The 27,359-nt window shown below is 49.1% G+C and overlaps 1 protein-coding gene across 3 annotated transcripts in view; it reads right to left on the bottom strand.

The window, feature by feature from the left end:
- The window catches only part of TOP2A (DNA topoisomerase II alpha), a 276,538-nt gene that overhangs the window by 117,915 nt on the left and 131,264 nt on the right, over positions 1-27,359 (bottom strand). For all 3 annotated transcript variants that reach the window (XM_033918323.1, XM_033918324.1, XM_033918322.1), the window contains exons 15-18: positions 25,916-26,021; positions 25,033-25,142; positions 4,159-4,251; positions 3,654-3,768 (exon numbers count right to left, since the gene is read on the bottom strand). In XM_033918323.1, the coding sequence (XP_033774214.1) occupies positions 3,654-3,768; positions 4,159-4,251; positions 25,033-25,142; positions 25,916-26,021 (424 nt within the window). The remainder of the gene's footprint in view (positions 1-3,653; positions 3,769-4,158; positions 4,252-25,032; positions 25,143-25,915; positions 26,022-27,359) is intronic.

Here is a 27,359-nt window from a genome sequence, read left to right on the forward strand (position 1 = left end):
TGAGACCTGAGGAAGGCCGCCACCACAATAAGGCACTTGGTGAACACCCTGGGCGATGAAGCGAGGCCAAAAGGTAGCACTTTGTACTGATAGTGACGGTGCTGTATCTGAAATCGTAGGTAGTGACGTGAAGTCGGATTGATTGGGATGTGAGTGTAGGCCTCTTTGAGGTCCAGGGAACATAGCCAGTCGTGCTGAGAGAGAAGAGGGTAAAGCGTGGCCAGGGAGAGCATTCGGAACTTCTCCTTGACTAGACACTTGTTGAGGTCCCTGAGATCGAGAATGGGACGGAGGTCTCCAGTCTTCTTGGGAACCAGGAAGTAGCGGGAGTAGAATCCCTGACCCCTTTGGTCCGGAGGCACCTCTTCGATGGCATTGAGAAGAAGGAGGGATTGGACCTCCCTCAGGAGGAGGGAGGTTTGGGAGGAGTGAGAAGCAGACTCTACGGGAGGATTGTCTGGTGGGAGAGTCTGGAAGTTGAGAGAGTAGCCGTGGCGAATGATGTTGAGGACCCACTGATCCGATGTGATGACCTCCCAACGGTTGAGGAAGATGTGGAGACAGCCTCCGATTGGTTGAGGAAGAGGCAATGAAGGCGGGAGACTGGCTATGCCCTGGAGAGAAGAGTCAAAAGGGCTGAGAGGGTTTGGAAGGTGGAAGAGGCTTGGCAGGTTGGTTGGACTGAGAACGAGCCTGGGTTGTGGTGTTGTTGCTGACGGGGCCGCCTAGGTTGTTGTGAAGGCGGATTGAGCGGTCTGGCTGAGAACCTGCGTTGATATGAGGACTGTGGCCTGTAAGGTCGAGCAGGTGGAGTCTTTTTCTTGGGTTTAACCAGGGTGTCCCATCTGGTCTCATGGGCCGAGAGTTTCTGGGTGGTGGAATCCAGGGACTCCCCAAAAAGTTCATCCCCAAGATAGGGAGCGTTGGCTAGACTGTCTTGGTGGTTGATGTCCAAATCAGATACTCTCAGCCAAGCCAGGCGGCGCATGGCAACAGCAATGGCAGAGGCACGAGAGGTCAGCTCAAAAGAATCGTAGATAGAGCGTACCATAAATTTCCTCAGTTGAAGGAGACTGGAAATTTGTTGCTGGAAAAGTGGAATCTTTCTCTCTGGAATATATTTTTGAAGGGCAGACAGCTGTTGGACCAGGTGTTTCATGTAAAATGAGAAGTGGAACGTGTAATTGTTCGCCCTGTTGGCCAGCATGGCATTCTGATAGAGCCTTTTGCCAAATTTGTCCATAGTTTTGCCCTCTCTGCCAGGAGGGGTGGAGGCATAAACACTGGAGCCCTGAGTCTTCTTCAAGGTGGACTCAACAAGGAGAGACTCATGGGGCAATTGAGGTTTGTCAAACCCCGGGATCGGGATAACCCGGTAAAGGCTATCTAACTTACGGGGGGCCCCGGGGACTGTAAGAGGGTTCTCCCAGTTTTTATAAAAGGTTTCCCGTAGTATGTCATGTACGGGTAACTTGAGGAACTCCTTAGGTGGTTGTTCAAAATCCAGGGCCTCCAGAAAGGCTTGGGATTTTTTGGAGTCTGACTCTAGAGGGAGAGACAAAGCCGCTGACATCTCCCTGAGGAACTTGGAGAACGAGGATTGCTCAGGTTTGGAAGTGGTATCGGGAGCTGAGGGTTCCTCGTCCGATGAGGAGACATCCTCCTCGGTACCGGGAGGGGATTCTTCCCATAAGTCCGGGTCCCGGACCTCCGGGTGCGCATGCCGAGAAACCGGGGTGGAAGGCTCGGTATGGTGGGTCTTAGATAGAGACTTGCCCAAGCGCACCGAAACGGTACCGGGAGAGGAAGATCGGTGTCGGTCCCGGTCTCGGGAAGAATGGTGCCCCGCCCGGTCCCGAGGCGGATCTGTAGTGGTATGTGAGTGAACTACAGGATGGGCACGGAGTTGTTCAGCCGAGAGAATTGGCATGGACGTATTAAGTGGCACCGATGGGGTGGATACCGGTTGTTCGGTGCGGGGCTCGGGCCGGTCTGGTACCGAAAGGAGCGGTGCCAGGATAGTGGGTAACAGGTGCTGGAGTTGATGCTGCAGCTGTTCCTGTAATTGCGTTTGGAGGATGGCCGCGATGCGGTCATCCAGGGGTGGCACCGGAACCGCTTTCTTCTGTTTCGTTCCATAGGTGCCGCTCCACGCCCCGGCGATGAGGAGGCCGATGACGAGGCACTCACCGAGATTGGGGCGGAGCGTTTCCGGGGCCGGCGTGAAGCCGGTAAGGTCGGTGCCGCCACTGTGGCTGGCGGGCGCTCGAGGGAAGAGGAAGGCTTCTTAGCCGGCTTACCTGGCGCCAGCGGCGCCGATGTCGGATCGGGCGTCATCGAAGTAGTGGGTGTCGATTTTGGCGGTACCGCCGTCGATGCAGTGGATTCCATCGCAGACCCAGTGCCGAATAGGATGTTCTGCTGGATCTGGCGATTCTTAAGTGTTCGTTTTTTAAGAGTGGCACAGCGGGTGCAGGAGTCCGCCCGATGCTCAGGACCCAAACACTGCAAGCACCAATTGTGTGGGTCAGTGAGGGAGATCGGGCGTGCACACCGCTGGCACTTCTTAAAACCTGGCTGCGGGGGCATGAATGGAAATACGGCCTCCGCAAAATCAAACCCGGAGGCCTGTATAGTGGCAACAGGCCCCGCCGGGGCTGGTTCGAAAAGGGAGAAAAAAGAAAGTAAAAATTTTTATTTTTTTTTTAGGAAAATAAAAAGGAACCCGAAGGTAAGAAAAGAAAATAACAGGAAAATTTGCGAGCGGGAAGGCAAAAAAGGTAGTTTCAACGGCCGTTGAAAAAACACGCGTCTTCTTCGCTCCGCGGAAATGAAGAAACTGGGGACCACGCTCTCCTCCGTCGGGCGGGAAGGCACTCGCGCATGCACGGTGCGGCCAACTAGAACTTTCTAGTTAAAAAGGTCCGTACTGGGGCTCTGTCGGTGACGTCACCCATGCGTTAAGAATATGCTGCCTGCTTGTCCTGGGATAACTTCACATCTCACTACTGTCTGGAGTATTTCTCCAGACGGGATGGGCACTTCGGCCAATCTGTATTACAAAATTTATTTTCCTAAGGCCAACACTCCCACCATCCCATTTCTGTTAGCTTGGAGGTCACCCATTCGTAAGAATATGCTGCCTTCTTGTCCTGGGATAAAGCAGTTACTTTCCCTTAACAGGGGTTATCCAGGGACAGCAGGCAGATATTCTCACATCTCACCCACCTCCTCGGGTTGGCTTCTTAGCTGTCTTATCTTAACTGATGGACCGTGTGCCCTACGTTGGGTGGGAAGGCACTCGCGCATGCGCGGTTCGGGCTATCGCGAACTTTCTAAAGACTTAAAGTGGCGATGCATTTTTAAAGTGGTCCGTATCAGGACTCCGTCGGTGACGTCACCCATTTGTGAGAATATGCTGCCTGCTTGTCCTGGGATAATTAGTCTTACCACCTGCTGGAGACTGAGATAGATTGGATTTCTAGACGGAGCCTCAGCTAATATACTACAACAAGTTTTTGTCTCAGTCTCCACCTGCTGGTCATAGTGAGGTATAATACCCATTCGTAAGGACTATACCAGTCTAAAAGGCACTACAGAATGCTCATTAACATGCCTTGCTCATTAACATGCCCCCACCCCAAGAGGCTTACCGTCGACCAGGGATGGGATTGAACGCTCATTGTCAGAATTTGAGAACAGAATCAGCTCCTTATTGATAAAATCGTTGAATGTCAGATTCTTTGTGGCTTTTCCATACAGATATTCCTGCAGAAAGTGGAGTAATTATTGGGTTGCATTGCAATTGGCAAGTTTAAGGCTAACAGGTTTGTTATTTTGATAACAAATGTTTGAATATTGTTGTCAGCAGATGATTGTTTTGTATATTTCTAATAATTTGTCTGTTTTGTTTTTATATGAATGTACAAGTATGTCTTAATTGGGATATGTGGAACATAAATACTTTAAATAAATGTTTTAACCCATCAATTATCTGTCCCATCTTCATTATACATTATCTAAAGTATACCTGGATCCAATCCTTTCCAGTTCCCTAGTGCCCTTTTCCCCACACCCCCAAGTATTAAAGAATAATATATTATGTGTAGAAGAACTTTGGAATTTAGTTCATAAAGGAAACTGCTCTGCTCCCCTCACCTCTGGTAGGCCATGCATCCTCCTTTGCCTTCGGTCATCCATGAAATTAGTCAGCCATTCCTTCCGGTCATCAATTTGCTTTCTACTAAAGGCCTGAAAAGGTACAGATAAGAGGGGCTCAGGTATCAAATCGTCCACTTTCTTTGTATATTTAGAGTAGCTGGAGCAAGACACTGCTACTAACAAGCAAAGGATTCAGGTCCTTAACCTAGTCAGTCATCTCCTAAATTTTAATGGATGTTAATATTCAGCCTGAAAGCCCAAGGGCTTAACTAACCTCAGATATTCAAATGCAGGGACACACACGACATGGATCCAGATGTTAAATTCAGCACTGGCTAACATTCAGACCAGTGTCCTGTTAACTCAGTGTATAAGTTAAGAGGGCCTTTTTGTTATTGTAAGTGCTAAATGGCAATGTTGGGGCTCCATTCAAAGTGTGCTCTACCCCCCCCCCCCCCCCACGATGTTAATCAAGTTTTCTATTCTGCCTTTACCTATTGAGTTCCAGGTCAGATTTGGGGATTAATCGGAAGAAACCGTATGTGCTGGGAGGTGAGAGGCTGATATGCCCAGATGGGGAGAGGGACCTTGGGGTAATAGTGTCTGAAGATCTAAAGGCAAAAAAAACAGTGTGACAAGGTGGTGGCTGCTGCCAGAAGGATGTTGGGCTGTATAAAGAGAGGCGTAACCAGAAGAAGGTGTTGATGCCCCTGTACAGGTCATTGGTGAGGCCCCACTTGTAGTATTGTGTTCAGTTTTGGAGACCGTATCTGGAGAAGGACATAAGACTTGAAGCAGTCCAGAGGAGGGTAACAAAAATGATAGGCGGTTTGCACCAAAAGATGTATAAGAAGAGACTGGAAGCCCTGAATATGCATACCCTAGAGCAGTGTATCGCAAAATGTATGCCGTTGCACACTAGTGCAGTGTTCTTCAACCTTTTTACACCCGTGGACCGGCAGAAAAAAAAGAATTATTTTGTGGACCGGCAAACTACTAGGACTAAAATTTAAAAACCCCGTTTCCGCCCCATCTCCGCGAGCTCGGTCCCCACAAATCATCTGATCCCATCCACACAAGCCTCAGTTATGATTTTATAGTGAATGTATTTTATTAAAGTATAAAAAGAAACAATATTCTGTACAATTGTCATTTTATAAATACAAATAATTCAGAGCAGGATCAACAAAACCCCTGTCTCCCCTCCCCTTCACATATATCCCCTCTACTATCAAGAAAACTGAACAAGCCAAATTATTACAGAATGCTACACAGAAATATCATGCTAACAGAATACTGCAGTCACACATGACAGGAATAGTTTTAGGGGAGTGCAACTAGGGCAACTGCCCCCTGGTCAGAGAGCGCCCTAAGCCAGCTGGAAGCTAAAGAAGCACTGCCTGGGCTTTGCAGTCCCCAGTTATGTCTAACACCAGCTCTAGCAGGATATATATTTCAAATCTGATATATTCTAATCACAAAATAGAAATAAAATTATTTTTTTCTACCTTTTGTCATCTCTGGTTTCTGCTTTCAATCTTCTTTTCAATCTCTTCCTTCCAGCGTCTGCCCTCTCTGTCTCTTCAATCCAGCATCTGCCCCTTCCATCCACTGTCTGTCCTCTCACCCTTCCATATGGTATCTGTCTTCTTCCTATGCCCCTCTCCCCTTTCCATCCAGCTTGTGCCCCCCCCTCTCTCCTTTTTACATGATTCATTCCAGCTTCACTGCTCTCTTCATTTTTATCTCTCCTACACCAGATCTATCATCGTTGTCCCTCTCTGCTTATTTTTCTGCTGACCCCTTCCTATCATCAATCTCTCTACTTTCTCATGCCTGTGTCTCCCCTTCCCCTCCTCTAATCTCTCTGCCAGCTGTTTCCTTCCTTTTTTCATTCTCCCTTCCCTCCTCCTTCTGTCCAGCAGTAATTCTCTTCCCTCCCCTCCCAGCAGCATCTCTCCTTCTCCCTCTCCAGTAGCAGCTGTTCCTTTTTTTTCCTTGCCCAGCAGCTTCCCAGATTCCTTTCCCTCCTCCCCTCCCAGAAGCATCTCTCCTTCTCCCTCTCCAGTAGCAGCTGTCCCTTTTTTTTCTTGCCCAGCAGCTTCCCAGATTCCTTTCCCTCCTCCCCTCCCAGAAGCATCTCTCCTTCTCCCTCCCAGTAGCAGCTGTCCCTTTTTTTCCTTGCCCAGCAGCTTCCCAGATTCCTTTCCCTCCTCCCCTCCCAGAAGCATCTTTCCTTCTCCCTCTCCAGTAGCAGCTGTCCCTTTTTTCCTTGTCCAGCAGCTTCCCAGATTCCTTTCCCTCCTCCCCTCCCAGAAGCATCTCTCCTTCTCCCTCTCCAGTAGCAGCTGTCCCTTTTTTTCCTTGCCCAGCAGCTTCCCAGATTCCTTTCCTTCCTCGCCTCCCAGAAGCATCTCTCCTTCTCCCTCTCCAGTAGCAGCTGTCCCTTTTTTCCTTGCCCAGCAGCTTCCCAGATTCCTTTCCCTCCTCCCCTCCCAGAAGCATCTCTCCTTCTCCCTCTCCAGTAGCAGCTGTCCCTTTTTTTCCTTGCCCAGCAGCTTCCCAGATTCATTTCCCTCCTCCCCTCCCAGCAGCATCTCTCCTTCTCCCTCTCCAGTAGCAGCTGTCCCTTTTTTCCCCTGCCCAGCAGCTTCCCAGACTCTGATAGTGGTTTTCTCCCCTCCCAGCAGCTCTTCTTACTTCCCAGCGCAGCGATTAACGAAGGCAGCCTCGGGTCCTTTGTTGGGTCACGCCGCCTCTGAGGAAAGAGGAAGTTGCATCATCAGAGGCAGCCGCGACTCAGCAAAAGCCCCGAGGCTGGCTTCATGAATCGCTGCGCTGGGAAGTAAAGGAGAGCTGCAGAGAGGGGAGAAAGCCACTGTCGGAGGCTCCCCAAGATCTCTCCGGCTCAGCGCACGCTTCACATGTTGATCTTGCCGGCCCTGCACGGACCGGCAGGAAGTTGAAGTGAGTCAATCTTGCCGGCCCTGCGCAGACCGGCAAAAATTTCCTGCGGACCGACACCGGTCCGCGGACTGGCGGTTGAAAAACTGTGCACTAGTGTACCTCCTGAGATTCCAAGTGTGCCACGGCTCACAGAGGAGAAAGAGAAGCACCGGCCAGCTGACTTGCCTCTTGCCGAGTATCTCCCTGAACTCCTGCCTTCCGCGTCTTCTCTGCACCCCTGCAACAGCAGCGGCAGCTCAGGGCACTTTTAACTTGGTCACAGAGCTGTCGCGAGGATTAATTTAGACGTGGTTTTCATCAACAGACTTGGGGCCTTTGCTAGGCTGGCCCATTTCAATGATGTGACTTCCACTTTCGAAAAAGGAAGTCACATCATTGTAATGGGCTGGCCTAGCAAAGACCCCGAGGCTGTTGATAAAAACCACGTCTAAATTAATCTTCGCAGCAGCTCTGTGGCCAAGTTAACAGCACAATGAGCTGCCGCTAGAGTAGAGAAGTACTGCTTGGCAAGGGAGGAAGGAAAGGGAAGGGAAGGGATACTGCTGGACTTGGGGAGAGGAAGAGGTGATGCTGGACAGGGGGCAGGGAAAGAGAAGGGAGAAGAGGTGCTGCTGGACCTGGCAGAAGGGGAGGGAAAGGAAAGATGCTACACACTGGAGGGGAGGGTGAGATCGTGGATGGGGAGAGAACATATTAGCTGTGAGTGGGGTTGGGGGGGAGGGAAGAAAGGAAGATTGTTACAGGAGGAGTGAGAGTGATGAGAGAGAGAGAAATGGACATGAGGTGGAGGAGATGGAGAAATGGTGCATAGGGAGCGAAGGAGAAATTAGGTTCTTACTTGCTAATTTACTTTCTTTTAGCTTCTCCAGACCGGTAGAGATGAATATTTATGAGTGGGTATATATCTCATCATGACCAGCAGGTGGAGACTGAAAACAAAACTATGGAATAGTACATAAGAGAGACCTCCCCTATTCTAATAAGTCTGCCGAAGATCCAAGTAGAACTAAGAACTGGAAACAGAAATAAACAATACTCCAAACAGGAGTAATAACTAACATACCCAAATGCTGTTGGAACATACAAAGGGGAGATACTCCCACAGCTGAATCACCAGAATGACCGACCTCAGAGTTTCCATCCAGAAAGAAGGAACCTTTAGAGTCCTGTTGACCCATTTCAAATCTAAGATGGGCCGAAAGGTCCCCTTTTTCTTGGGCACCACAAAGTAAATCAAGTACACTTCTCCTTCTGAATCCGCAGTTTCAGTATCAGCGGAATCCGTTATTCACGATTTTTAATTTTTAATTTTTTTTTTTAAAAAAAAAAAAGCTAATTCCGGACCTTCCCCACCTCCCTCCCAGCATCCCGGACCTTACTTGGTGGTCTAGCGGGCTTTTGGGGCAGGAGCCATCTTCCTACACTTCTGCCCTGTGCAGATCACTCATAGAAAATGGTTGTGAGTATTTCCCGTCATAGTCTCGAGAGACTACGGGAACTCACGGCAGCCATTTGCTATTAGTGATCTGCACGGGGCAGTAGCGTAGGAAGAAGGCTCCTGCCCCGAAAGCCCACTAGACCACCAGGTAAGGTTTGGGATGCTAGGAGGGAGGTGGGAAGGTCCGGAATGAGGCGGAGGTAGGTCTGAGCCAGCCGAAAGCTTATTTGCTATTTTTCAGACTTCACAGTCCGGGATCTAGCACGTAATGACTTAGAACCCCGGCTCTGTATCCAACCCCCGCGAATACCGAGGGAGAAGTGTACCTGCCGGTGCAACACACCTGATGGGGGACAGGAACCACTACTTTGAAATCTAGCAATCTCTGGAGGGTCTGGCGAAAGGTCTGCTGCTTCCACGCCACCTGAGAAAGAGAAGCTAGAAAATGGTCTGGTAAGTTCCGGGCAAACTCCAGAACATCACCTCTAGAACCTACTGATCTGACGTGATCTTTGTCCACTTTGGGTAAAAGTCACACAGCCGGGTGCCCACCGGAACCAAAGCAGGCGCTGGCAAGGAGTCATTGTGCAGGACGGGCTGCTGGGGACCGAGCAGGGGCATTCCCAGCCCCCCGACGGTCCCCTTGAAAGGACTGCATGTACTGAAAGTACCGGCTTCGGGCAAGCCCAGGAGATGGAAAAGAAGAGGCCCCACGACCAGGGCAGAAACAGTGAAAATCACGCCCTATCCTCAGGCAAGCGAGGTACTTTAGAATCAGTTAAGGTCTGAACCAGCTGATCCAAATCCTCATCAAACAAGAAAGACCCCTTAAAGGGAAATTTTGTTAACCTAGCTTTGGACGCTGCGTTCGCCGACCATGCATGAAGCCACAAGATATGGCGGGCCGCCACTCCAAGAGCCATAGCCTTGGCAGAAGCTCACAAAATGTCATATAAGTCATCAGAAAGATAAGAAGCACATCTCAATTTTGGCAACTTCCTCTTCTACTAGAAAACAGAAGGGAGGTGGGACTGGAACCAATGAAGGTAACTCAAGAGAGCAAGCGTACCCTAAGCACAAATAAAAAGGCCAAAAACAGAAAACTATTACTGTTGGGGGATTCCATCATCAGAGGCATTAACCTTGGAACACAAGGTGAGGAGACCAAAATAGTGAAATGTCTTCCAGGTTCCTCAGCTACCAGGAGTTCCAGGCAAATACAGACTATAATTAAGGAAGAAACTAAGGATTTTAACACTGATATTGTTATCCATCTGGGAACAAATGACCTGGCCAACAACTCCACACTTGCAGCACAGAAAGCTTTTCGGGAGCTTGGTGAGGGAGTGAAACTTTTTGTAAAGACTTTAGCTTTTTCTGAAATACTGCCTGCATATGGAAACATAAGAACATAAGAACATAAGAACTGCCATCTCCGGATCAGACCCATGGTCCATCAAGTCCGGCGATCCGCACACGTGGAGGCCCAGTCAGGTATACACCTGATGTAGTTTTAGTCACCCATATCCCTCTATGCCTCTCATAAGGAGATGTGCATCTAATTTGCCTTTGAATCCCAGCACAGTGGATTCCTTGATAACCTCCTTTGGGAGAGCATTCCAGGCGTCTAACACTCGCTGCGTAAAACAGAACTTCCTGACATTTGTCCTGGACTTGTCCCCCCTTAGCTTCAAACCATGTCCTCTTGTCCGTGTCGCGTTGGACAATGTAAATAATTTATTTTCTTGCTCTATTTTATCGATGCCTTTCAGCATTTTGAACGTCTCGATCATGTCCCCTCGCAGCCTTCTCTTCTCAAGGGAGAACAGTCCTAGTTTCTTGAGTCGTTCCTCATAATCCAAGTTCTCCATACCTCTTATTAACTTCGTTGCTCGTCTCTGCACCCTCTCTAACAGTTTTATATCCTTCTTTAGGTTGGGAGACCAATGTTGGACACAGTATTCCAAGTGTGGTCTGACCATTGCTCTATAAAGCGGTATTATGACTTTCTCCGATCTACTCGTGATTCCTTTCTTTATCATGCCTAACATTCTGTTTGCTTTCTTTGCCGCTGCCGCGCATTGTGCCGACGGCTTCAGGGTCCTATCTATCAGTACACCCAGGTCCTTTTCTTGTTCGCTCTTACCCAGAGTTGCGCCTGACATTCTATACTCGTATTCCTTATTCTTACTACCTAAATGCATTACTTTGCATTTCTCCACGTTGAACTTCATCTGCCATTGATCTGCCCATTTCTCTAACTGATACAAGTCGCTCTGGAGTTCCTCGCTATCGCTTTTAACTTCGGCACAGAGCTGCCCCTAATCAATAGTTTAGCGCGGTTTCATGAGGCAGCCTCGGGGCCTTTGATAGCCGGCCCGCTTCGATGATGCGATGTGGGCCGGCCTAGCAAAGGCCCCGAGGCTGCCTTATGAAACCGCGCTAAACTATTGATTAGGGGCAGCTCTGTGCCGAAGTTAAAAGCATACACAGCTGCCGCTGCTGGTCTGGAGGTGCGGAGACAAGGCAGGAGGCAAACGCGGTGGAAGGCAGGAGTCCCGGCGAAGGCAGGAGTCCCGGCACAGCGACTGCAACAGGAAGTTGCAAGTCAGCTGACGCCGGCCTTTCGTTGCGGCGGGGACCGAATCCTTCGCGGACCGGCAAGATTTTGTTTGCGGACCGGCGGTTGAAGAACTGTGCTCTACACTGTGTGCGCTGTGAGGAGAAACATGTGCGCTGCGAGGTAATATTTTGTGCGCCCGCGCACCCCAGCGCAGCTTAGCGGGAACACTGCTTGCAAGCATGTCTTGCTTGAAGAAACTCAGAAGTTTCGAGATGCCCGCACCGCGCATGCACCAGTGCCTTCCCGCCCGATGTACCGGGCGTGTCTCCTCAGTTCAGGTAGCTAGCCTGAGAAGCCAACCCAGGGGAGGTGGGTGGGATGTGAGAATAGCTGCCTGCTGTCCCTGGATAACAACTGTTACGGTAAGTAACATTGCTTTATCCCAGGACAAGCAGGCAGGTATTCTCACTAGTGGGTGACCTCCAAGCTAACCCCAATGGGATGGTGGGAGAGTTGGCAACTTAAGAGAACAAATTTTGTAACACTGTTTGGCCAAACTGTCAATCCCGTCTGGAGAAAGTATTCAGACAATAATGAGAGGTGAATGTATGAACTGAGGACCAAGTGGCAGCCTTACAAATCTCCTCGATCGGTGTCGATCTGAGGAAGGCTACAGAGGCTGCCATTGCTCTGACCTTATGGGCTGTGACCTTACAGGGAAGGGATAATCCAGCCTGGGCATAGCAGGAAGAGATACAAGCCGCCATCCAGTTGGAGATTGTGCGCTTCGATACAGGTCGTCCCAACTTGTTTGGATCAAAGGAGACGAAAAGTTGAGGAGCAGTTCTGTGTAGCTTTGTACGATCCAAGTAGAAAGCTAAAGCACGTTTACAGTCCAGAGTGTGTAAAGCAGATTCTCCAGGGTGAGAATGAGGCTTTGGAAAGAACACTGGAAGCACGATGGATTGGTTGAGGTGAAATTCAGAGACCACTCTAGGCAAGAATTTTGGATGAGTACGAAGAACCACCTTGTCATGATGGAATACTGTGAATGGTGGATCCGCCACTAGGGCCTGAAGCTCACTGACCCTGCGAGCAGACGTGAGGGCCACCAGAAAAACCACCTTCCAGGTGAGATACTTAAGTGGAGCCTTGTTGAGAGGTTCAAACGGAGGCTTCATGACATGAGACAGGACAACATTGAGATCCCAAACCACAGGAGGAGGTTTGATAGGAGGGTTGACATGAAAAAGTCCTTTCATAAACTTAGAAACCACAGGATGAGCAGACAAAGGTTTCCCCTGTAGAGGCTGATGAAAAGCCGCAATAGCACTCAGGTGGACTCGTATTGAGGTAGACTTGAGACCAGACTGAGACAGGTGTAGAAGATAGTCCAACACAGCAGATAGGGAAGCTCGTTGAGGTTCCGTGGCATTGGAAATACACCAGGAAGAAAATCTAGTCCATTTTTGGGAATAGCATTGTCGAGTAGCAGGCTTCCTGGAAGCCTCCAAGACCTCCCTCACTGCTTGAGAAAACTGGTGAGGAGTTATGTTGAAAGGAACCAAGCTGTCAGGTGGAGGGACTGCAGGTTGGGATGAAGTAATGAACCTTGCTGTTGAGTAAGAAGTGAAGGAAACACTGGAAGAAGTACTGGCTCCCTGCTGCTGAGTTGAAGTAGAAGGGAGTACCAAGGTTGTCTGGGCCACCGAGGAGCAATCAGAATCATGGTGGCATGGTCTGATCTCAACTTGACTAGAGTCTTTTGAGTGAGAGGAAACGGAGGAAACGCATACAGGAAGCGATTCCCCCAATCCAGTAGAAAGGCATCTGCCTCGAGGCGATGAGGAGTGTAGATCCTGGAGCAAAACTGAGGCAGTTTGAAGTTGTGGGGGGCGGCAAAGAGGTCTATCAGAGGCGTTCCCCACTGTGCAAAGATCTGATGAAGGGGGTTGGAATGGAGAGTCCATTCGTGAGGCTGGAGAAGACGACTCAATTTGTCTGCCAAGACGTTGTCCTTCCCCTGAATGTAGACAGCTTTGAGGAAGGCGTTGTGGCGAACAGCCCAATCCCAGACTCGAAGAGCTTCCTGGCAAAGAGGGGCCGAGCCCGTGCCCCCTTGTTTGTTGACATAATACATGGCGACCTGATTGTCTGTGCGAATAAGAATCACCATGTCGTGAAGCAGATGTTGAAAAGCTTGGAGAGCATTGAAGATGGCTCTGAGCTCCAGAAGATTGATTTGATGGAGTCGTTCCGCACTGGTCCAGAACCCCTGAGTGCGAAGACCATCCAGATGAGCCCCCCAGGCATAGTTCGAAGAATCGGTCGTGAGAACTTTCTGGTGGGGAGGAGAGTGAAACAGCAAACCTCTGGATAGATTCGAAGAGGTCATCCACCAGAGAAGAGACTGCCGTAGAGCAGGAGTGACCACAATGTGACGGGACAACGGGTCGGACACCTGAGTCCACTGAGATGCCAGGGTCCATTGAGGAATTCGGAGATGTAGTCTGGCAAAAGGCGTCACATGAACTGTAGATGCCATGTGGCCTAAGAGGACCATCATGTGTCTCGCTGAGATGGATTGGCGAGAAGACACCGACTGGCAGAGTAGAAGGAGAGCATTCATGCGTTGAGGGGGAAGGAATGCTCGAAGTTGAGTGGTATCCAGGACCGCCCCGATAAAGGGGAGAGACTGGGTGGGCTGAAGATGTGACTTGGGAAAGTTGATCTCGAAGCCCAAGCTTTGCAGGAACCAAATGGTAGTCAAGGTCGCCGAAATGACCTCTGGAGCTGACGGGCCCTTGATGAGCCAGTCGTCGAGGTATAGAAACACCTGAAGACCCATGTTCCGGAGTGCAGCGGCCACCACCACCAGACACTTCGTGAAGACTCTGGGAGACGAGGAGAGGCCGAATGGAAGCACTCGATACTGCAGATGTAGATGTCCAACCCGAAATCTGAGGAACTTGCGGGAGGCCGGATGAATAGGGATGTGAGTGTAGGCCTCCTTGAGATCCAGAGAGCATAACCAATCGTTCTGCTCGAGGAGGGGGTAGAGAGAAGCAAGGGTCAGCATGCGGAACCGCTCCTTGACCAAAAACTTGTTGAGGACTCGAAGGTCCAAAATGGGACGCAGATCGCCCGTCTTCTTCGGAACGAGGAAGTACCGGGAGTAAAACCCCTGGTTTTGCTGATCTAATGGAACCGGCTCGACGGCCCGAAGCCGAAGCAGAGCCTGAGCCTCCTGAAGGAGAAGAGCGGTCTGCGTCAAGTTTGAAGGATACTCTCTTGGCGGGTGGTCCGGGGGGACCCGTTGGAAACGAAGAGAGTATCCTTCTCTTATGATGGTAAGGACCCAAAGGTCCGTGGTGATGGTCTCCCATCGATGACAAAAATGATGGAGACGACCCCCAATGGGAAAAACGGGGGGAGACAGAACGAGGTCGGTTATGCTCCCTGGAAGAGAGTCAAAAAGGCTGAGTAGCCTTGGGTGCAGCTGGCATCTGAGGCTTCTGCTGAGGCTTCTGAGGAGGCTGTCTCTTCGCAGGTTGTCTCGCAGGAGGAGCTTGCCTCGGCTGATAACGCCGCTGGTAAATCAAAGGCGGCCTAATGGGACGAGACTATTGAGGCTTGGGTTTAGGTCGTAGGATAGACTGGAAGGACTTCTCATGATCCGAAAGCTTTTTAGTAACAGTCTCGATAGACTCATCAAACAGATCCGCCCCCGACCAAGGCACATTGGCAAGCCTGTCTTGGAGGTTCGGATCCATATCAATCGTACGAAGCCATGCCAGACGACGCATGGCCACCGAACAGGCAGCAGCCCGTGCCAAGAGCTCGAAGGCATCGTAGGAGGATTGCATCAACTGGAGGCATAACTGGGAAAGGGTCGCCACCACCTCTTCAAACTCGAATCGAGCCTGAGCATCGATAAAAGGGATGAACTTGCGGAGTACCGGCAAGAAGAAGTCCAAGTATGAAGAGAAGAAGAAATTGTAATTGAGTACTCGAGTCGCCATCATAGAGTTCTGGTAGATACGTCTACCAAACTTATCCATCGTCCTCCCTTCTCGGCCCGGTGGTACTGAGGCATAAACCTGGGAGGGGTGAGATCGTTTGAGGGACTGATCGACCAGGAGGGACTGATGAGAGAGTTGCGCCCCCTCAAACCCCTTATGGTGGACGATGCGGTATCGAGCATCCAACTTGCTGGGAACTGCAGGGAGGGAATATGGAGTTTCAAAACAGCGCATGAAAGTCTGGTCAAGCAGTTTATGCAGAGGAAGCCGGAGCGACTCCGCCGGAGGGTGAGGTAAGTGCATGGTGTCCAGATACTCCTTGGAATATCGAGAACCAGTGTCCAAAGTTACATCCAAGTCATCCGCCATTTGTCGGAGGAAGGAAGAAAAGGACAGTTGGTCCGCTAGCGCCGGCCGGCGAGACGGACTAGAAGAAGTGGAAGCCTCCGGGTCCAGAGAGAGCTGGGAGCGGCAAGGAGAATAGGAGGTAGATGGTTCTTCTTTCTCCGGTCCCTCAGGCGGGGATATATCCGACGAGGAGTATCCCATACGCTGCATCTTCTTTTGCGGAGACACCTCCGAATGACGCGAGGAGTGTCGAGACGAGTGTCGAGATCGATGCCCCTCCCGGTGTCGGGATGGAGAACGAGACCTCCTATGCATCGCACGGTCCCCCGAAGCTTCCACTGAATGGATGGGACTAGATGCAGTGGATCGTAGATGTGGCAAAGATGCGGACTCACGCAATGCCACCCAGGCCTGGTATGGAGTGCGGAAGAACTCTTCCTGCGAAGCGGTATGCCCAGGACTCCGATTATCAGGGGCTGGCATAGTACTCTGATGGCGAGGAGGCGTGATGGGCTCCAAAGGCGGCATATCACTAAAGGAAGCCCGCCTCGAGGCTCCAGCCGCCCTCCGCCGATCCTCCTCGTCGAGCAGTGAGATCGAACGACGAGGAGGAGGGGGAGGGGGCGGGCCGCCCCCCGGGACCGGGACTGGGAGGTCACCCTGAATGGAGGCGATAAGCCGGGGTCCCATAGACTGCATAAGCTCGACAAACTGAGCTTCCAGCAGGGATCGCAGCGAAGCCGATATGGAGGGATCCGCACCGAAAGGGGGTCCTCCAGCACGGTCTTCGCGCTCCTTTGTGGCCAAGTGCTTCTGCTTGCTAGCTTTAGGCACTTTGATGACCACCGGAGGGACAGTGGAAGGCGGTACCTGAGCCGAGGAGACGGGGACAGGCACCGGTGTCGAATTCGAGGCTGAAGTCGGTGTGAACGATGCCGGCTTCACAAGGCCAGATGCAGGGGTCGTCGATGCAGGTTTCGCACGGACCGGCAAAACATCAATAGAAGTGGAAGCAGACGGCTCCTTAGCAGTCTCCATCTTAAACATCGACTCCCAGAGCAAGCAGCGCCGTTTAAACGAGCGCGCAGTAAGCGTGGAACAAGGCCGGCACAATTTCGGTATGTGTTCTGGACCAAGACACTGAAGACAGCGTCAATGCGGGTCCGTCAACGAAATCGCACGCTGGCACTTGCTGCACTTTTTAAAACCGGTGATTGGCCGGGACATAGGCCGGAAAATCGTCGCCGCAAGGTCGAAGGCGCTGGGCCTAAGCCACGAGGCCGGCCCGGCCGAACCGCCGGAAGAAATAATTTTAACTTTTTTTTTTTTTTTTTGAAAAGAAATACAAAATTAAATAGAAATAAACTAATAAACAAATCACGCGGTACAAAGAAGGCAAATTTTACTGAAATTCAGTCAGCGCAGAATGAAGTGAAACTTCTCAGCTCCGCGGAAAGAAAAGAACTGAGGAGACACGCCCGGTACATCGGGCGGGAAGGCACTGGCGCATGCGCGGTGCGGGCATCTCGAAACTTCTGAGTTTCTTCAAGCAAGACATGCTTGCAAGATGTCCGTATCGGGGCTCTGTCGGATGACATCACCCACTAGTGAGAATACCTGCCTGCTTGTCCTGGGATAATGGAAAGTATAAAAGTTTTATAAAAATATGGGAGCCATTAACATCTTTTTGTCATGATTAAATGCCATTTTTCTAATAATTATACACCACTTAGTGAAGAAAGAGGGGAAGGGTTTAATGGGAGGGTTTATGATCTTATAATGAATAATGGGCTTAGAGGGAGGGTGGAGGGAGGGTTGCATTTATATTTATAAGATACAATGATAAGATGTTCAAGTGATCTAATTAATAGTGTTTATTATGATTTCTGTACACTTGATGAAAGATTAAAAACGAATAAAGAATTTAAAAAAAAAAAAATGGAATTGCTAGGCTAAAAGATGCTGGGAACCAATATGTGGAAAGTGATGAGGAGAAAGCGAATGTGCTAAACAAATACTTCTGTTCTGTGTTCACAGAAGAAAATCCTGGAGAAGGGCCGAGATTGTCTAGCAAAGTTACACGAGAAAATGGAGTAGATTCTGCTCCGTTCATGGAGGAGGGTGTTTATGAGCAACTTGAAAAACTGAAGGTGGACAAAGCGATGGGACCAGACAGGATCCATCTCAGGATACTAAGGGAGCTCAGAGAGGTTCTGGCGAGTCCTATTAAAGACTTGTTCAACAAATCTCTGGAGACGGAAGTGATTCCTGGGGATTGGAGGAGAGCGGATGTGGTCCCTATTCATAAAAGTGGTCACAGGGATGAAGCAGGAAACTACAGGCCGGTGAGCCTCACTTCAGTTGTTGGAAAAATAATGGAAGTTTTGCTGAAAGAAAGGATAGTGTACTTCCTTGAATCTAATGGGTTACAGGATCCGAGGCAACATGGCTTTACAAAAGGTAAATCGTGCCAAACGAACCTGATTGAATTTTTTGATTGGGTGACCAGAGAGCTGGATCGAGGACATATGCTAGATGTAATTTACTTGGATTTCAGCAAAGCCTTTGATACAGTTCCTCATAGGAGGCTGTTGAACAAACTTGAAGGGCTGAAGTTAGGACCCAAAGTGGTGAACTGGGTCAGAAACTGGCTGTCGGACAGACGCCAGAGGGTGGTGGTTAATGGAAGTCCTCGAAAGAAGGAAAGGTGAGTAGTGGAGTCCCTCAGGGATCGGTGCTGGGGCCAATCCTGTTCAATATGTTTGTGAGTGACATTGCTGAAGGGTTAGAAGGAAAGTGTGCCTTTTTGCAGATGATACCAAGATTTGTAACAGAGTGGACACCGAAGAGGAAGTGGAAAAAGGATCTGCAAAAGTTAGAGGAATGGTCTAATGCCTGGCAAATAAAATTCAATGCAAAGAAATGCAGAGTAATGCATTTGGGGATTAATAATAGGAAGGAACCGTATATGCTGGGAGGAGAGAAGCTGATATGCACGGACGGGGAGAGGGACCTTGGGGTGATAGTGTCCGAAGATCAAAAGGTGAAAAAACAGTGTGACAAGGCAATGGCTGCTGCCAGAAGGATGCTGGGCTGTATAAAGAGAGACGTAGTCAGTAGAAGGTGTTCATGCCCCTGTACAGGTCATTGGTAAGGCCCCACTTGGAGTATTGTGTTCAATTTTGGAGACCGTATCTGGCGAAGGACGTAAGAAGACTTGAGGCGGTCCAGAGGAGGGTGACGAAAATGATAGGAGGCTTGCGCCAGAAGACGTATGAGGAGAGACTGGAAGCCCTGAATATGTATACCCTAGAGCAGGGGTGCCCACACTTTTTGGGCTTGCGAGCTACTTTTAAAATGACCAAGTCAAAATGATCTACCAATAATAAAATTTAAAAAAAACACAACGCACACTGTACGCATAGAATTGTTAATTATCATTCCTATTCCGGGGTTTTTTCAAAGAGGTCAAAGCAGATGACTCTATGCACTTTCACCTCAGTAACAACCATACAAAAATAGACAAATACCCACCCCCTCCCTTTTTACTAAACCACGATAGCAGTTTTTAGCGCAGGGAGTTGCGCTGAATGCCCAGCGCTGCTCTCGACGCTCATAGGCTCCCTGCGCTAAAAACCTCTATTGCGGTTTAGTAAAAGGGGACCATATTGTAAAATATAGAGAGTAGATATAAATTCAGACACATTTTGATCACTAAATTTAAAATAAAATCATTTTTCCTACCTTGTCTGGTGATTTCATGAGTCTCTGGTTGCACTTTCTTCTTCTGACTGTGCATCCAATCTTTCCTCCCTTACTTTAGCCTGTATGCTTTCTCTCCTCCTGACCTCATTCCCCCCCCCCCCCAATGTTTTCTTCTTCTCTCCCTGCCCTCTCTTTCTTTTTCTCTTCATGCCCCCTTTCTTTTTTCTGTTTCTCTTCTTTCCTTCTGTCTCCCTGCCTGCCCTCTTTCTCCCTCCCTGCCCTCCCCCAAGCCACTGCCACTGCCATCGGATAACAGGCCCCCAAAGCCGCCCGCCGCCGGCCAAGCTCTCCTTGCTTCGGGCCCACCAGCATTTCTCTCCCCGACATCAATTCTGCCGTCGGAGAGGAAGTTCTGGCCAGCGGAACTTCCTCTCCGACGGCAAAATTGACGTCGGGGAGAGGAAGGCGGCCCAAGATCGACCTATTGGGAAAAATGCTGCCTGGTCCTGCCTTTGAGGAAACAAAGTAGGCAGGACCTGGCAACAAGAAGAGCAAATCGCAAGCTTCACTGACCTGTCTCCCGCTTTAGCCCGCGAATGGGGCTCTAACATGTGCGTGCCAGCTTCCCTTCTCTTCCCCCCCCCCCCCCGGATATAACTTCCGGTTTCAGAGGGAAGAGAAGGGAAGCCGGTACAAGCACACGTTAGCTCCAGGAGCAAAAAATTCTCCAAGCCAGTTTTTTGTTTGTTTTTTTTTAAATGTTGAGCAGCGGAGGCAGCAGCAGAATTCAGGAGCAGGCCAGTCAGGAGGGGAAAAAAGAGAAGGGAACCCGCTCTGCGATCGACTGGGGTCGCCTGAGCGAGCGGCCTGTCGATCGTGATCGACGTGTTGGGCACCCCTGCCCTAGAGGAAAGGGGAGATATGATTCAGACGTTCAAATACTTGAAGGGTATTAACGTAGAACAAAATCTTTTCCAGAGAAAGGAAAATGGTAAAACCAGAGGACATAATTTGAGGTTGAGGGGTGGTAGATTCAGGGGCAATGTTAGGAAATTCTACTTTACGGAGAAGGTAGTGGATGCCTGGAATGCGCTCCCGAGAGAGGTGGTGGAGAGTAAAACTGACTGAGTTCAAAGAAGCGTGGGAAGAACATAGAGGATTTAGAATCAGAAAATAAGATTAAATATTGAACTAAGGCCAGTACTGGGCAGACTTGCACGGTCTGTGTCTGTATATGGCCGTTTGGTGGAGGATGGGCTGGGGAGAGCTTCAATGGCTGGGAGGGTATAGATGGGCTGGAGTAAGTCTTAACAGAGATTTTGGCAGTTGGAACCCAAGCACAGTACAGGGTAAAGCTTTGGATTCTTGCCCAGAAATAGCTAAGAAGAAAAAATTTAAAATTTAAATTGAATCAGGTTGGGCAGACTGGATGGACCATTTGGGTCTTTATCTGCCGTCATCTACTATGTTACTATGTAGTTCTCAACTATCAGACTCATGGTCAAGGATCTGCTCGGCCCAGCAAAAACACGCCCGAGCCTCCACCCGCCACACATCGCTGCATGGACTGCCATCGCTGCCACATCAAAACTCTGCTTAAGGAGGAACTCCAACTTACGCTCCTCCGGGTCCTTCAAGGCAGCACCGCCCTCAACAGGCACAGTATGGCGCTTCAAGATAGCCAAGATCACCACATCCACCACTGGAGACTTCATTGTCCCGATCCCCTTCTGGGATGGGATACAGGCAGGCCATAGAGCAGGCCTCCGGCACTTGCCACTGAGCGAGCATATCATCCCGAATATCCTGATGCATAGGGAAAAAGCAGGAAGTAGAGCGGATCCCCCAGAGCAAGGGGTCCCACAGTGCACGGTGTCCTCAAACTTCAACACAGAGACCTGAAGAATCAGCTTGTCCCACTGAAAAATGCTCACTACAGATGCATCCTTGCCAGCAGGCGGGCACTCAAACCTACGGGGATGGGGACGGGGCAGAGCAGTGGTCGCGGGGACGAGGACAAATTTTTTCCTCCTGTCATTCTCTACTCCAGAGTGCATGGTTCGTTTGGCGAGTCTATTATCAACATGTAGCAGAGGACAGTTTCAGAACCAACTTAGACCCCGATGCACAATGCTTCGACACCATGGTAAAAAAAAACAAAACCGAAAAACAAAACACACATGGTGGAAGCTATTTTTCTTGACCAGGTGATTTTAACATGAATAGCATGCAAATTATATGTAGATCAGCCCCGGTACAAGGGGGATGAATTGTGCCTGGTGCCCCGGTACGAGGGGGAGGAACTTGCTCAAAAGAGTAATGGCTAGGCACAGTTCCTTCTCCTGCCTACAGTGGCCATTCTCCTTCCCTCTGCCCACCTGATGGCAGCTCTGGAGCTGCAATCAGTGAGTTGGCTGAATGGTGGCTGCCGGCTCAGCTGATTTAAGGCTTTCCCTGCTAGCTCTAGAGCCACAATCAGCTTTTTTTTTTTTTTTAAAGAAGAGCACGGTTGTATGTTGCACAGCTGCACCCATTTAAAAAAAAAGGGAGAGGGCTGACTGAACCTGGAGGAGTTTACAACCTTGTCAGGCACTCCTGAAGCCACCACCCGGCATTTGCTGCCTTTGGGAGGCGAGGTCCTCTCTCCAGTGATTTAAACCTTGGTGAGCCGCGGTTCTAAGAAGGCTGATTGAACCCGGAGTTTATAACCTTGTCAAGCACCCCTGCAGCCACCACCCAGCATTTGCTGCCTTCAGGAGGAGAGGTCCACTCTCCAGTGATTTAAACCTTGGTGAGCCGTGAACGCGGCCCGTGGTCGCGTGTCCAAAGGGGCAGGACACACCCCTTTTGAGCCCCTTCGGAGCTGTGAGGAGCAAGGAGCAGAAAGAAGTTAGGAGGTAATTATGGGCAAAAGGAAGGCGAAGATTGTTTCCTCTACTATTTCAGTTACTGGTCCAATGGATCGCCACCTTTGCATGTTATCTGGGTCACCTCTTGAAGGTAAGAATGTCTCTCAAACTCGATTTGCCTCTCTATCCTCAGGCGAACCCACGCCTCCACCTCAACCGGCTTTAATTTCTTTGGAGAAGGACGACTCCGTCCTTAGTACAGGATTGGATTCTACTTCTCCACAATTAAAAGAGCTGGACTCTAAAAGCTTACTAATGGGAAAACTAACTTGTTTGGTGACTCCTGTTTCAATGGCCTCAGAGCCTACTTATAGGCCTGAGGTGGGCGATAAAACTATTACATTACAAGATATCTGGACAGTAGTGAACAGAATAGAGAATTCATTACAGGGCACTGTTGTTAAGCTGTGTCAATTTTCCAATGAAATTACAAATAAGGGAGCCGAACAAGAAACCCAATTGGCTCCAGTGGAAAATAAAGTGAACAAATTGGAAGCATGTGTTTCTGTACTTCAGTCCTGTGCCGCATCTAGTATGAAGGGCAGCACTGCTTTACACTTACAGATGGAGAAAATGGAAAATGCTATGAGATCTAGGAACCTCAGAATTTTGAATTTTCCTATCTCTCATTACCTTTCCCCATTGGAATTATTAAAAATGTATTTGAAAGATGTACTTTGTTATACTTCGATAGAAGGTTTTTCACCTGATAATCTTTATTATATACCCAGTGAGATTAAAAAATTATCAGAAGGGGGGGAAAAGATCAATTAGTATCACCTGACAGTTTAAATATTTCCCAATTCTTAGAGTCATCTAAAGACTATATAGCCAAAAGGGCAACATTGTTGGTTAGTTTTAGTACTGAAATAAAAAAACAAGCTATTCTTAAACTATATTTTGCTAATAAAAATGCACTGTTTTGTGGGCAACAGCTATACAGTGGTACCTCGGTTTACGAGTGCACCGGTTTGCGAGTGTTTTGCAAGATGCGCAAAACATTCGCAAACTTGGTGCCTCGTTAACTGAGCTTGCCTCGCTGTACGAGCGCCCCCCCCGCCATCGGGCACCCCCCCCTGCCACCTGAGATCCCCCAACCCACCCGAACCCTCTTCTTACTTCCAGTGTAGCCTCCGCATCGGCATCTGCACCAGCATATCCTGTGTACGAAAATCTGCTTCCTGTGCCAGGTCTTAAGCATGCGCGCATGCTCAAGGCCCGGCACAGGAAGCAGATTTTCGGGCAACGGATTGTGAGTGCACCGGATTGCGAGTGTTTTGCAAGAAGAGCAAAACATTTGCAAAATCGGTGCCTCGGAAACCGAGCATGGCTCGATTTACGAGCACCCCCCCACCGCGATTCGGCACCCCCAGCTGCCACGATCTGACCCCCCGCCACGATTGGGCACCCCCCCCGCCACGATCCGACCCCCCCCCCCGACACAATTGGGCACCCCCCATCACGATCCGACGTCCCCCCGACATAATTGGGCACCCCCCCGCCGCTTCTTACCCTCATCTGGGCACTCTTGAAGATCGGCCTACTCGACTGCTGGGCCTTGAGCATCTGAGCATGCTCAAGGCCTGCGAGTTCACGTTCACGGCGGGGGGGAGGGTGCCCAATTGTGTCGGGGGAATGTCGGATCGTGTCGGGGGAGTGCCCAATCGTGGCCGGGGGGGTCGGATCGAGGCGGGGGGGTGCCTGATTGTAGGGGGGGGGACTTCGAAGGGAGCAATGCCGGTTCTCGGGGGGGGGGGGGGAGAACGCATCAAAGCGAGTTTCCATTATTTCCTATGGGGAAACTCGCTTTGATAAACGAGCATTTTGGATTACGAGCATGCTCCTGGAACGGATTATGCCCGTAATCCAAGGTACCACTGTATTACCTGTAACTAATGCAGAGGTTGAGAATGAGTGAGTCATTTAAAATATATTTTTTGCCTGACATGAGAAGTTTATGATATTCATGATTTACATATTTTCTTTTCAATTGTGGGACTCCTTCAGAAGATAATCAGCCCTAATAATGTGGACTTGATATATACTTTTAAGGTTGTTGTTTTTATTCTGTACCTTTTTTGTAATTACCTGAAGTTGTTATTTGTTGTAATAACTGAATAAACTATAAAATTAAAAAAATTAAAAAAGTGTAAGTGGTGGGGGGGTGGTTGACTACAGCTGAGCCAGCAGCCCCTGCTCTCCCAGCTGGCCCCAACAAATGTTTTTTTTTAGTGGACACTGCTGTGTGTATTGTGTGCCTTACACAACATATGCAAGACAGTAACTGGTAAGTCCAGACCTTCTGGAAAATTTTGCCCCATAAAAAACTGGAGGGGGAGGGGGGAAAGAGGCATTCTCTTTTGTGCATTGCAAGGAGACGTCATTTAACTTCTACTCAGTAAACTCTACTGAGCTAACCATGTCTGGATATGGTGGCTGCTACGAGGATCAGTAGCAGCCATGGAGAACCCTTATTCTAAATCGGGAGGATAGCTTTCCATGAAAGTAACACTGCTTTAACGAGTCTTACTCCCATGGAAGGCTTTTATGCATTGGGGCCCTAACATTATAGTTCTCAAACGAAAGGGAGGTAATATTATAAGAGAATCTTTGAACTATCCCTTCCCCCACCAAATACTCAAAGTTTGCAGAATACAAGAAACATTGTTTCATATTGTTTATTGAGCAGATACAGGACAGCTGGGTATGCATGCTCTTCCTAAGCAGACTCCTTCCCCTCACTATGCAACTCCCAGCCTTGAACCCGGTTCATTATAACATATTAATAAAGCCAGTTTTGGGATAAACTAAAAGGTTAGAAGACTTTTAGCTTATTCTTATATATGGGGCATGGTAAATTGTGACAAAGTCTCTGGTCTTGAATTCGATGAGGCAGAGAAAGGGTCAGAGTATAGTTACCAGGCTGATCGCAGCATCGTCAGCAGGGCCGGAGTAAGTGAAAGGTATCCGATGTTTCTTCATATCTGCAAAGTACTCTTTCGCCTCTTTTGACGTGCTGGTGCCCAAACCTATAGGCAGAATAGGATACACAGCTGCGGTTACTGCTCCTTCACCCCCAAAGGTCTGAGATGATAGGATTCAGATGGGGGGGGGGGGGGAGGGGAGGTCGACACAATGGCGATAGCATGCAAGGGGCATGTTTATACAAAAAACAGTTCTAAAAGTACTGGCTTACTCAGCCATTTACCTAGAACAACAGAATGAGTATCATTGTTTACTGAATAGATCTAGCAAGTTTCCCAGTCCTTTGGTCTTTCAGCTCAATCATTCAAAGCTAGCCTCTGTTGGGTTATGACACTATGAACCTTTATTCACAATTACAAAGGGATTTACCTCTATTTCATACCTCCCTCTTCCAGCCATTACAGAAATAGTGCCTGGCTGGGGGGGGGCACAGACTAACTCCCACTTGACTGCAATCCATCTGCATCCTGGGTCAGATCAGTAGCCACCACCATTAGCCGAGACACCCTTCCTCTCAAGTGCTAACAGTATAACATTTGGAACAAAACAGAAGCTGGGCTTGGAACATAGCCCTGTCTCTTCTGCTTTGAAGTGGACAGCAGCATCTCTAGTGTCACTGAGCTAGCTCCAAGTCTTCATGGCTAGCACTTTTGGCAAAGGATAATTATAGGGAAAGATTTTGGAGTGTTGTATTAACATTACTCCCTGCAAGTTTTCCTCATAACGCACACCACAAACCATTCCCCTCTTTCCCTAGCAGCAAGTGGTTCTTACTTGGGCATGCTGTGTTCACCACCACAGAGATCTCAGAACAAACCTTTGTAATACTTTATTTTCCAGGTTTTGAGGTTCCCTGCATTGTTTTTCCAGTCTTCGAACTCTGGGATACTGTAGAAGGAGATTTCCTGTTTATTCTTAGAAGCCTAAAAGATGGAGGATAAAATTTTGTAAGAACTAGAATATTTCTTAGAAATCTGGCGAGTTCTCACTTGCAGAATGGGAATCCCAGAACACTCATAAATGATGCTGCTTAAGCCGATAGTGCTAGGGTGGGGGTAATTCAGTGGCCTCATTCAGGAAGGAGAATATGAGGCAGACTCACATGCATACCCTTCACACGTTTTCTGTGAGTTTGCCCTCCATTTTGCCAAGCTTTTTGAATCTAGTGCATCAAGATAGAATGCTTAGGTTACTTACCTCTGCAAATCTTCTTTCTTGTAAATAGACTCTGAAATCTTCACCAGCGGGTTTGTGTATCCACTCTAGCTCTAAGCTGAAGGTACTCCAAAACAAACCTTTGACCCCTGCCTAGGTATATACATCTTGTCATGTGCCTTAGAATTACAGCCTGTACACAAGCCAGGGAGACCTAAGAAAAACAGGAAACACCAGAAAGGAAAGTGGAGTGCGAGGACTCCCCACAACACGTCAATTCTGCTCAGGAGAAACAAAACAGAACAATTAGTGGCAAACGGCCAAACTTTGCATAACTTTAAATTGGAACAATGTCAAAGATCAACATAACGTTGAAAAAAAGATATAGCCAGTGAGCGCAGATGGGGCCACCACCCAGGGACCCCTCTAACCCCCCCATAGAAGGGATCATATGGGAGTCTCAGGGAGGCTGGTCAAGACAGGCATCCACTTACCAGGTACTGTCAGGCGATCTGCGAATCAGACAGAATAGATGGGCAGGTTTGAAGATTCCAGAGTCTATTTACAAGAAAGAAGATTAGCAGAGGTAAGTAACCTAATCATTCATTCCTGTACAATAAAACTCTGGAATCTTCACCAGCAGGACATATCAAAGCAGTCCAAACAAATCATGACGGGATCGATGAGCCAGCCGCCAGTACAGAAAATCCACAAGCAGTATATTGCTTAAGCCGCCCCATCAAGTCGGGAAAACATGGGAAAAGGTATGAAGCAAGACCCAAGAGGCTGCTCTGCAAATCTCCACAGGAGAAACAGCGGGCGACTCGGTCCAAGAGGAAGCCTCTGTCAGAACAAGCCTCCTGCCCAAGGGGAGGCGGCACCCCTGATGATACATAAGCAACGGAAATGGCCACACTGCTCCATCTAGAGATGGTAGTCATGGAAGCAGGCCAGCCCCTGCGAGCTGGACCTGCCAGAAAAAGCCAACGGTCCGAAAGGCAGAAGCCATTCATGGCCTCCAGGCATCTCAAAAGGAGATGTCGGATATCCAGGGACCACTACATCTGGTCCTTGGAGCCCGAAGGAACAATGGAACAGGCAAAATT

Source organism: Geotrypetes seraphini, chromosome 13, assembly GCF_902459505.1.
Source record: "Geotrypetes seraphini chromosome 13, aGeoSer1.1, whole genome shotgun sequence".
Lineage (NCBI taxonomy): Eukaryota > Metazoa > Chordata > Amphibia > Gymnophiona > Dermophiidae > Geotrypetes > Geotrypetes seraphini.